Source organism: Camelus ferus, chromosome 1 (genome assembly GCF_009834535.1).
Source record: "Camelus ferus isolate YT-003-E chromosome 1, BCGSAC_Cfer_1.0, whole genome shotgun sequence".
NCBI lineage: Eukaryota > Metazoa > Chordata > Mammalia > Artiodactyla > Camelidae > Camelus > Camelus ferus.
This window is the reverse complement of record NC_045696.1, coordinates 106,410,407-106,422,672: the sequence shown is the minus strand read 5'-3', so window position 1 is coordinate 106,422,672 and position 12,266 is coordinate 106,410,407. Positions and strand designations below refer to the sequence as shown.

The 12,266-nt window shown below is 40.6% G+C and overlaps 1 protein-coding gene across 1 annotated transcript; it reads right to left on the bottom strand.

The window, feature by feature from the left end:
- Positions 1-3,804: 3,804 nt before the first annotated feature.
- On the bottom strand, positions 3,805-11,860 carry A4GNT (alpha-1,4-N-acetylglucosaminyltransferase). Its single transcript, XM_006177460.3, has 3 exons — positions 11,758-11,860; positions 9,207-9,644; positions 3,805-5,948 (listed from the first exon to the last, which is right to left on the bottom strand). Exons 2-3 carry the CDS (start codon positions 9,615-9,617, stop codon positions 5,334-5,336), a joined length of 1,026 nt encoding a protein of 341 aa, XP_006177522.1. The 5' UTR covers positions 9,618-9,644; positions 11,758-11,860; the 3' UTR covers positions 3,805-5,333.
- Positions 11,861-12,266: the final 406 nt, after the last annotated feature.

Below are 12,266 nucleotides of genomic sequence, written 5' to 3'. Positions count from 1 at the left end.
CTTCTTGAAAAATCCGAGAATCTGGCAACAAAAAGTCTGCACTCTCGCATACCAAGAACTGACTGGAACTGAGGGGGGACCTCTTCCCTAGGCAGAGCCTACACTCTAACCCATTCCCTGAAGAAGATCCCTTTGAAGGAAATCTTTGCACTTATAAAAAACCTCTTTCCTCAGGAAAATGCTCTCCTCGTTTGAAAAAAATGAAAACACAGAGTCAGTCTAACCAGGACCTATTCTCTGAGTCTCGAAACAAATCGTAGGCCAGGTAGCCTGGGATAGACTGAAAAAAATTGCAAAATAATAAAATGTTTATGTCCTTGATATACAAAAAGAGGTTACATATCAATAAGAAATAGAAAAACAAACTAATAGAAAAGTGGACAAAAGATACTAAGCAAGTAACAGAATAAGAAAATATATATTGCCAATTAAACATGCGAAACACTCAACTTCACCGTAAGTAATATACCAATTAGACACATTTTTAAGCAATCATATTAGCTAAAATTAAATAGATATTTTTGGCACTGGTGAAAGATGGGAAAATGGGCAATTTCAAACAGCCTTTTTGAAAACAATCAGGCAGCACATATCAAAATTTAAAGTTGTCAAAATGTGGTAATCAGGACTTTCATTATAGGATTATGTGTACAATTAAAATTAGAATCAACTTAAATGTTCACCAATTGGGTATTGATTACATTGATTATGTTATCCTACAATGAAACCCTCTGCAGCACTTATGAAGAATATATCTTGGTATGTTAATTTTAAAAAGGTGTCCAAGATATATATATTGTCTTTTTTTATTGAAATATAGTCAGTTTACAATGTTGTGTCAGTTTCTGGTGTACAGCACAATGCTTCAGCAAGACATGTATATTGTTAAATTGAAAAACAACTGACATAATAATATGTATTATGACTCCAGGACCCAGGACCTCATGCATGCTAACACACTCTACTGCTGAGCTATGCCCTCCCCACTACTTTTACACCATTTTCAAAGCTTATTGTTTGAAATTCTAAGAATGAGTGTGGGGTTTGGGAAAAAAATTAACATGAGGGAAAACACCAGCACGGCCTATTTTCAAAATGTATCATGACGTAAACAGGTGGCATAGACTCATCAAAGGCCAGAAGGAATCCAAGGTCATCTGGAAGCCCAGGAATCACACACTTCTTAACACTCACTACATTTTTTACTTTGCCTAATACGCCCCTCACCACCATGGTTTTTCCCCAGTTTCATTGAGAAATAATTGGCATACATCACTGTATAAGTTTAAAGTATACTGCACAGTGACTTGATCTATATATTGTGACATTCTAAGCACAATAGGTTTGGCTAAGATCCATCTTCTCCAAAAGATACAGTAAAAAGAAAAAGAAAAACAGAAAAAAGGGAAAAACTTCTTGTAATGAGAATTCATGGAATTTACTCTCTTAACAACTTCCCTGTATATCACACAGCAGTATTAGCTGAAGTCATCATGTTGTACATTACAGCCCTAGTACTTATTTTTTATCATATACATTTTAGTCTATGCATTTTTCCACCACCACCAAATTTTGAAATATTCTTTTCTACTAAACAAACTGTATTTATTACTAATACATTACTAATTTATTCCCCACATTTTATTAAACATTTTACTCGCTATAAACATCAAATGGTCAATATTGCCACAGTGAATTCATATAATCACAGCCCAGCATAAAGAAATGTGACATTCAGGTTGATCTATTTAGTCCCATTAACAAACAATTCATACATTTTTGAAACATTGAACATTTTCTAGTCAAACCCTTCAAACCCTAGTGATGGAGGTGGTTAGTTGGAGAACAATCTGTCATACATTCTCCAGATGAGGAAATGAGATTCAATGTGTGTGACATGCTCCTCCCCGAGGGGGCTAGCCCTAGGAATCCTCACTTGTGGAGACACTCAGGAGGCTGAAAACCAGCAGGGGGTCTGAGGACAGAAATCAGAAGGGAGCCATGGGGAGTAGCAGCAAGCCTCAAAGTCTGACTCTGGTGTCAGACTGGATCGAAGAATCCAGAGCAAGTAACTGGGAATAAATAAAGCTGGGGCAGGAGACATGACTTGTGAGTATTTTTTATAAAGATAGTCAAAGCAGTGATTCTCAAAGGAGTAAATATCAGAATAAAAGGGCATAGGTAGATGTAGTCTGAGAAAGCATTATAATATTATATTTGGAGAAAAATACAAACTATTTTTCCCAAAAGCAAACTACCAAAAAGAAAGTTCTAGAAAATCTTGACTGATGGGCACTTGTAGAAGAAATATTAATTCTCATACCTCCTGGAAAAAGGAGGTAATTTTTATGTGACTGTAAAAGGGGCAGTAATTTTTTGGTTTGAATTTGTAATTTGCTTTTATAAGCCAACTGGGATAGAATAGAGAAAAGTAGACACCCTAGGGAGGAGAGGAGACTCTCCCAGGGGGATGTGGCAAGTCATTAGGATGTAAGTACTAGGGACCTGCAGTGGGCTGAAAGTTTGTGTCCCCCTCAAATTCATATCTTGGAATCCTACTCTCCAGAAATGATATTAGGCAGTGGGGCCTTTGGGAGGTAATTAGGGCATGAGGGTAGAGCCCTCCTGTATGGAATTAGTTCCGCTATATGAAGGACCCCAGAGAACTCCCTTGCCCTGCTCCACCATATGATGATACAAAAAGATGAGTATCACCTGCCACTGAAGAAGACCCTCACTAAAATCCAACCATGTTGTCACCTTGATCTTGGACTTCCAGCCTGCAGGATTGTAACCAGTAACTGTTTACTGTTTGTAAGCCACTCAGTCTGTAGTACTCTGCTTTTGCAGCCCAAACTGACTTAGACGGGACCTTGTCGGTTTGATCCTGCTATGTCTTCAGCATCTAAATCAGTGCTTGGCACCCAGAAGGGGCTCAATTAATATTGTTAACTGAATCTGTTAATGAATATCAAATTCAGGACTAGACATTGAGTCTCTGTTTATCCTAGCCAATTCTCTAACAGAACCTGTAATTAATCTTACGAAAGTAAATTTAACATCTAGCAAAACTGTTAGCTGCCTATCCTAACATCCATTTTCTCTTCCTCCTTAAATGTCCCAGCCTCTCTTGCAGCTACATTCTGACCAACAAGAAGACATAAGTGTTATATGGTACTTGCATGAAGTCTTCATAAAATAAGGGAGGTGCACCTTTCTTCCTTCCTTTATCCTGCTGCCTGAATTGCAGAAATGGAGGGTGGGAGATCAAGCAGCCATATGGCCCATGGGCTGCGGACACTCAGGATGACAAGCAGAAAGACGCAAGAAGCCTAGGTCCCTGATAACTGCAGGGACTATACCCACCCTGGATTGTCTGCCCTCAAACTACTTTTGTTGAGGAAAAATGTGTTACAGCTCGGTGTTACAGTTCAGTTGTGACAGCAACCCGGAACCAGGCAAGAGACCAAGAAGCACTTGGAGAGTTGGAGAACTCAGGTTTATTACACCAGCAAGGCCAGAGGAGTTAACACTTCAAACTCTGGACCCTGTCCATAGCTTTACACAGACCTTTTATAGGCTGCCAGTTTTACACTTTGCAACATCATATGCAAATAAAGTACACAGAAGTTGACCAACCATGAACAAGCATTGTAGAAATAGACCAATCAGGAGTGAGCTCCATGCAAATGAAGTACTACAAATAGACCAATCAGAAGTTAGGGGAGTGGACCAATCAGAAGTGAGAGTAATAACCAATCAGGAGTGAGAGTAATAACCAATTAGAAGTGAGAGTAATAACCAATCAGGAGTGAGAGTAATACCAATCAGGAGTGAAGGAAATAACCAATCAGAAGTGACCTCAGGGAACCAATAGAATTCTAGGTGTAAGTTAGCCACTTTAGAGGCAAAAAGTGAGATAAAGCTTCCAGGTCAGAGAACCGGACGCTAGTGGGAGGAGAGCAGCGGCCCTGCCTAGGGGTCCTGCCAGTCTTTTTATGGGGCTTCCCGCCTCACTTTTACAGGAGAGGGAAATAAACTTTTATATTTTATACACGAATCGATTTTTCTATTGTAAACAAAGCAAGTGCATCCTGATCTGCACGGCCTGCACTTCCCAGACTGCCCACAGGGAGCGCTGAGCCCGCCTCTATGATCCAGTCAGGAGGTCACGGGAGTTTCACCGGCTGACTCCGGAACCTCTGTGAGCTGAGCTCCGTCTCCTCCCGCGCAGCTTGGCGTGGCTTCTGGACACCCCAGGGCTGCAATGGGCTGTCGCTGCTGGGCCTCCTTAGGACCAGCTGGGGATTCAGCTTCAGGACAAGACGAGGCTGCTTCCATGTAGAGAGGAGCCCGGCTTCCTCAAGACCCGCCCAAAAAGGTGAGGAAAAAGGGAAGAGAATATGAGGAAAAATGGGGGGACTGCCTATGTGTAATTGACTGCTGGGGGAGGGGACGGGGGTCTGTCTTCAGACGACCCAGGAGAGGAAGGGCTTGATACGGAAAACTGGATTTTAGTCCGTTTTGTGTGCGATGTAGATGGTGTCCAAGGTCATTCTTTGGTGTGTGGTATCCAGTTTTCCCAGCACTATTTCGTGAGGGGTCTGTCCTTTCCCCACTGTATGTTCTTGGCCCTTTTGTGCTAAATTAATTCACCACATCCGTGTGGGTTTATTTCTGGGCTCTCTGGTCTGTTCCTCTGGTCGCTGTGTCTGTTTTTGTGCCAGGACCACACATTGTTTTGGTGACTTCATAATACAGTTTGAAGTTGGGGAGCAAGACGCCTCCAGCCTGCTCTCCTCTCTGAGGATCGCTTTGGCTATTCCGGGTCCTTTGCGGTTCCACACAAATATTAGGATCCTTTTCTCTAATTCTGCGAAAGATGCCATTGGAATTTTGGTAGGGGTTGCTTTCAGTGCATACATTGCTTTGGGTAGAATGGACATTTTAACAACATTCATTCTTCCAATCCATGAGAATGTGATATCTTTCCATTCATTTGTATCTTCTTCAATTTCTTCATCAATGTCTTAAAGTTGTCAGCGTGCAGGTCTTTCACATCCTTGGTTAAATTTATTCCTAGGTGTCTTGTTCTTTTTGATGCAATTGTAAATAGGATTGTTTTCTCTCTCTTTCTGATGGTTCATTATTAGTGGTTAGAAATGCAACTGATTTTTGTGTATTGATTTTGTAACTTTACTGAATTCATTTATTAGTTCAAATAGTTTTTTGGTGGAATGATGTGGAAAATTGTAACTGTCTAACTGTCACGTGGGTGCGCTTCCAGGAAGTGGCCGGTTCCACAATGTAGCAGCAGTAACCCAGCATTGGCTCTATTTGTTACCTGGCCCCTGCTCCCCAGTCACCAACCCCTCTGGACCTTGAATCAGGTCCCTGTAAGTCCTGGGACAGTGCTTACGGTAAAGATTTTCCACCAGCGTGTTGCTTCCTCTAACCACAACCCTTCCTTCCTTGTTCATGTAGTTCCACAGATGCAGGGCATAGGAGTTGTTGAAACTCGGCTCTGTGTCCCAGACTTCATAGTAGCGCCTCCATGCTCGAAAAGAGATGGGATAAAATCTCTGGGGGTGTAGGAAGGACAAGTTCAAGCACTTGAGGTCACTCACCTCCTGGAAGTCTCTGAGTTTGCACCACACTCTCAAAATCCTCGTCATCAAATTGGGACCCTGGTGGCCCCAGATACCTGGATTGTAATTTTCCACAAAGTTTTCCATGCACTCCCACAGGAAAGGGTGGTGGGGGAGGAATCCAAACACCCCGTTACTAGAGAACTGAGAATCCTGTGCAGCCAGAAAGTTTTCCTCAGGGATGGGCCTGATGGAGATGACATCAGTGTCCATATAGACACCACCATACTTCCAGATGATGGCCAGGCGGGATGCATCGGAGCTGACATAGAGCCAGTTTCTCTCTTTATTGCTGTTGATCTGTAGAAGCAGGTGCAAATCAGCCCTCAAGCAGGGGAAGAGGGAGGGGGATCACAGCAGGAAGCCAGACCCAGGGTAGCTGGGGAGGAGGAAGCAAGACAACTTCCCAAAAATCTCTTTGCCAAAAGCCCAGTTTTCCAAATTTACCAAACTTACCTCCACTCAAAAACATTGCCTTTAAGTAAAAAGTTTACAGGAGGGCAGGGCATAGCTCAGTGGTAGAATGCATGCCTAGCATGCACAAGGTCCTGGGTTCAATCCCCCATACCTCCATTAAAAAAAAGAAAAAGGTTAATTACCTTCCCCCCAACAAAATTTTAAAAAATAAATAAAATAAAAAATAAATAGAAATAAAATTTTTTAAAGTAAACAATTTACATCAGTCAGTATCAGTGGGAAGTTTTAGCCGCTTTTAAAGATTTCATGAAATTGTTTTTAAAATAAAGAAGTGCAATGGAAAGATAAAGAAGAAACCCAGAAGGGATTTCACTATGAATGGTATGAGTCACTTTCTATAGGGTGAAAATTAACCACAAATATGAAACAGTGAGGAAAGAATTTTTTTAACTCCTAAAAATGCTGAGAACTGATAAAGAAGAAAATAAACTAGGGAACTGGAACTGTAGGACAGATTAATATGTGTGCTGTTTGAGAAATTGGTAAAAGAATCTTAAAATGCATGTATGTGTGCCTGCCTTTGTCCATTAATCAATTCCTTTAATAATATTCAATGAGGGCCTACTTACTATTGACCAAGGTCAATTACAGCTGCTAAAGATACAGGAGTGAACAAACAGACAAAAATCCCTACTGATGGGAGATAGATAATAAAGAAATAAATATATAATGTTAGGTGTTCATCAGGACTAGGAAAGAAAAAAGCCAGGCAACAGGGAAGGGAGCAGGATGGAGCACTATTTTATCTTGAGTTCTAGCAGAACCTTGAATGAAGTGGGTGGGGAAACCATGCCATTATCAGTGAGAAGAGGATTCTAGTTAGAGGGAATAGCATGTGCAAGGGCCCTGGGGCAGGGGTGCACTTTCTGTGTGTGGAAACAGGGAAGTGGCAATGCACAGTAGTGAAAGGAGAGGGGAGGAAATGAAATCAGAGAGAAGTGGGGAGCAAGAGTGAGGGAGCAAGGCTAGGGTAAAGACTGAAATGATTTGGAAGGTTTTGAAGAAAAGAATGATGTGATCTGAATTAGATATGGAAAGGGTTACACTGGTTGCGGTATGGAAAATAGGTGGAGTGGAAGGTGGCAAGGGAGAAAACAAAGAGCCAAGTTAGGAGGCTGTTGGGATAATCCAGGCAGGAGATGATAGTGGCCTGGACCAGGGTGACAATAGAGGAGGTGACGGAAGTGATCAGATTCTGGGCACCTGGTAAAGATAAAGCTGATCAGGATTTACTGATGGATTGGATGTGGAGTGGGAAACAGGAGTCAAGGATGACCAAAAATGCTAACGTGAGCAAAAGAGAAAATGACTTTTAAAAGAATAAAAATAAATCATAAATGCCAGTGTTTCTAAATGGGATGCTTAACTTTTGAACACAGGAAACAAAATAGATTTTTTGAATTTAATTGTGTTGGTTAAAAGAACAATGACCCTAGGCTTTTGACAAAATAAACATTTTTTAAAATTCTGCTCTAAAGCCAAGTGAAAGCAAGTCAGCTAAGACTTTGCAGAAATTTTCACAGGAGTTATTAACATCACCATATTGTATACAACTGCTAAAAACTTCATAAATAATAATAGCTGAAATTTATCAGTAGCAGTTCTAAACTCTTTATAAAATCTACACAGTTCCTCAAGTAAAGATAGGTACCATGATGTTCAGTCATTTGTCCAAAGTTAGAGAGGTAAATGTTGGTTTCTAATCCAGGCAGTCTGAAGTTCAGTCATTTGTCCAAAGTTAGAGAGGTAGATGTTGGTTTCTAACCCAGGCAGTCTGACTCCAGAGATCCACTCATTCAAAAGAAACAAGGTTTTGGGGGGAGGGTATAGCTCAGTGGTAGAGTGCGTGCTTATCATGCACAAGGTCCTGGGTGTAATTCCCAGTCCTGCCACTAAAAAACAGAAAAGAAAAGAAACAAGGTTTTGGTAAAAATAAGTAAAGTTGATTATTTGGTAAATTGGTGATTATGAGTGAACAGACCCAGATATCAAAAGCTGCACAGAACCAGAGGAGGAGAGAGTCTGCCTTGATGTGGGCATTGGACTAACATCAGCCTGAAACACAAGGGCTCCCTGGGAGGTGAGCATCCGAAAGGGAGATAGGATTCTGACCTACTCACCCCTATAATACTCATCCCTGGACATCTTCAAGGGCTACAGTTGCCCAAATCAGCAAATCTAGTGGTCACCAGCAGGTGATGGCACGCTGGGTCATCCCTGACAGCTGGCTTCCAGCTATCCTAGTGGCCTAACTGGGGCAGAACGTGCCACAGCCCACCTCCCCAAGGTTACAAGTGTTTCTGCCACCCAAGACAACCCACCTAGTCCCCAGGCTGAATGAGGGCCGGACAAGAATTTTCTCTCTTTTTATATAAATACTGTAGTAGGCTACGAACAGCCACTCAGTGGTCCTAATTCCTGAAACCTGTAAATTTTACCTCCTATAGGAAAAGGGTCTTGAAGAGTTGATATAATTAAGGATCTTGAGAGGAGGATCCTGAGGGTTATCATGGGCCCTAAATGCCACCACAAGTGTCCTTTAAAAAGAAAAGTAGAGGGAGATTTCACACAAAATTCCTAAGAGACCCAGGACTTTCTCAATCAAATCTCAACATAACCCAGTCTCATATAGCAGCATTCCACCTGATCTTTCATGAATTTTCTATTTACATCATTTTCAAGTTAAATATTGCCTGATTTCCCCCCTCAGATACAAAAAGTATTTACCATAGATGTTCTTAAAACTGTCGGTGAAAAATAAGTGGTCTATGCACCTAGAAAAGATATGGAAACTCATTCAGTTAAAAATAGTCTCCAAAGTAGCCTGGATCCTAAGAAAAAAGCTGGAAGAAAAAGGTACCAGGGTACAGACAAACCTAAATTAAGTCTCTCCTGTTTCCTTGAATCAGGACTCAACATTGTAGAAAGAAGTCCAGGCAAGAGTCAAAGGATCTGGGTTCTAGGTGCATCTCTGACACTGAGTCCTTACCCTCAGTGTTCCCATCTATAAAAGGACTAGATTGGACCCATTTTCTGTGGTCCCTCCCAAGGCTGACCTGCTAAGAGTCTCTGAACACTTACTCGAGTGTACCATGAAAACAACGGTGTGTCTTCAAACAGGCTTTTCATATCCAAAGGGAAGAGGAAGACATTGTCTATCGCTGAGAGGAGGGAAAAGGCTGGGGAGGTAGAGTTGGGGAACAGCTGCGTGGAATTGTTGAGACCCTTCATAAGTAACAGCACAGGCTGCTCTGGATAAGTCTTGGCAGCAGACTCCACTGCACAGGAGACTAGCGGGGAGGGCTCCGTTCTCTCCGAGGTCTCTAGGAACACGATGCAGCGCCCGTGGCCCAGGAGGGCTCCCAGCCCCTGCTGGGACTTGTAGGGCAGCAAGTGGAAGAAGAGAAAGCTGGACTTCAGGCTGAGCTGGTAGAGGAAGCCACAGGCAAGCAGCAGGATGACCGACAGGGAGAACTGGAGCCTCGTCAGCATGTCCACTCCTCTCTCCTGGCCTGCTCCCTAAAATCAAGACTGTCAATTAAAACGTGTATTCACAAAACCTGGTAAAGATAGCACACAAGAAGGTGATACGTGAATATCACTTCTAAGCTTAGATTTTTTATTGAAGTGCAATTGATTTACAATATTAGGTTAGTTTCAGATGTATAGCATAGTGACTCAGTATATTTTTAGGTTATACTTCATTAAAAATTATTGCAAAATAATGGCTGTATTTCCCTGTGCTGTACAATATATCCTTGTTGCTTATCTGTTTTATGCATAGTAGTTTGTGTCTCTTAATCCCATATCCCTATCCTGCCCCTCCCTCCTTCCTTCTCCCCACTGGTAACTACTAGTTTATTTTTTATATCTGTGAGTCTATTTCTGTTTTGCTATATATATCCATTTGTTTTATTTTTTAGGTTCCACATATAAATGACATCATGCAGTATTTGTCTTTCTCCCTCTGACTTATTTCACTGAGCATAATAGCATCTAGGTCCATCCACATTGCTGCAAATGGCAGAATTTGTTTTTTCTTTCTTTATTTTTTTTGCTAATGTCCCATTATATATATATATATATATATATATACACCACATCTTCTTTATCTGTTCTTCTGTTGATGGATGTTTGGTTGCTTCCATATCTTGGCTATTGTAAATAGTGCTGCCATGTACATTGGGGTGCATGTATCTTTTCAAATTATTTTTCAAAATATTTTTGTTTTCTTTGGATATATACCAAGAAGTGGGATTGCTGGATCACATGGTAGTTCATTTTTAGTTTTTTGAGGCACCTTCATACTGTTTTCCATAGTGGCTGCCCCAATTTACATTCCCACCATCAGTGTTCAAGGGTTCCCTTTTCTCCACATCCTCACTAACATTTGTTATTTGTAGATTTTTTGATCCTAACCATTCTGTCAGTTGTGAGGTGATATTGTGGTTTTGATTTGCGTTTCTCTAAAAATTATAAGCTTTGATTTTTAAAATTCTAAATAAAATATGATCAAATCTAGCAATGTCAAAAAGAAAAGTGCATTGATTAGGGTTTATCTGATGAATTTAAGGATGATTTACAATAGGAAAATAATTAATAGGAAAACTATTCATGAAATGCATTATTTTAACAGATTAAAGAGGAAAAACTATATGATCATTTTGGCTCAGTAGATGCCAAGAATAGGATAAAATTTGACATCCATTCATGATTTTTAAAAAGTGCAAGGAAACCTTGTGTCTTAAGCTGACAAACAGTGTTTACCAGAACATAGAGCAATCATTGTACTTAATATGAAGCATTTGAAACATCCTCATTAGACCAGGAATATGGTGTGGATATCCATTGTCACTGTTACTATTCAGCATTATTCTGCTGAGTCTAACCAGTGCAGTGAAACAGAAGAAAAGAGTTTCTACACAAATGAACTTATTTACAAAACAGAAACAGACTCACAGACATAGAAAACAAATTTATGGTTACTGGGGAGGGGGGGAAGGTGGTAGGAAGGGGTAAATTGGGAGTTCAAGATTTGCAAATACTAACTACTATATATAAAATAGATAAACAACAAGGTCCTACTATATACTATATATATGTAAGCACAAGGAACTATTTCAATACCTTGTAGTAACCTATAATGAAAAAGTATCTGAAAAGGAATGTATGTATGCATATGTATGACTGAAACATAAAGCTGTACACCAGAAACTGACACAACATTGTAAACTGACTGTATTTCAATTAAAAAAGAATTTCTACTGTGAATATTAGAAAAGAAGTGGCAAAAATATCTCTAGAAAATATGATTGCCTATATAGAAAATCCAAGATAATTCTCCAAAAAACAAATAGAACTGGAAAGAAAATTTAACCAAAGAAGCAAACCAAAGGTGGGAGTTAAATAACATGCCAAAGTTACACTGTTAGCAGAGCCGTGACTTTAACTTAGGTCTACCTGCCTCCAAAGCCCAGCTCTGAGCAGTTATCTACAGTACCTCCCTCTCCTTCAATGTTAGCTCTAACTCCAGTCAACTCTAGCACAGCAGAGATCTTCATTCATCAGTGATCTGTTTTTGCATTACCCCGTAACTCTTTTAGAAAATATAAATCCATTAATCAGAGCTTACCTTCTAATACCTGCAGTCTTAGCAATGATGACAAGTCTTTTCCTGCTATACTTTCTGATAAATCACCACCTAATCTTCCAACACTGAGGGAAGTAAATCATTGGCAGAAGATTAATGCTAAACCTAAGAGTTCCCAAGAAACTCCTCCCTTTACTAAGTTGCCCCAAACACAAAGACTTGGGGATCATAAGGGGTTCACATGACTCTTCAGGTGACCCACACACTAATCCTGCCTGTTCATGGGTCCATCAGAAGGGTTATAAGGCAACAGTTTCAACTGGAGAAAACTGTATCGTAGCATAATCCTGGCACCAACAAAGTGTGTGCCTGAGCAGTTTAGACACAGTCGAAATCATGGGCAGAGACTTGGGGAAGTTTCTTCACCAGACATCCCTGTAAGTTGGTCTGAACTTTGCAAACCCAAAGTTTTGTTAAAAGAAAGGAAAATCCATTGGCACAAATGACCAATGGACAAACCCCAGTAGTCCAAGGGCCTGGAGACATGGAAT

What these genes read in the sequence shown, in the direction of transcription:
- A4GNT (XM_006177460.3), bottom strand. Translation starts at nt 9,617, where the DNA reads ATGCTGACGAGGCTCCAGTTCTCCCTGTCGGTCATCCTGCTGCTTGCC. An exon ending in TGTTTTCATGGTACACTCGA is followed by an intron (nt 5,949 to 9,206) that starts GTAAGTGTTCAG and finishes CTGCTTCTACAG; the next exon opens with ATCAACAGCAATAAAGAGAG.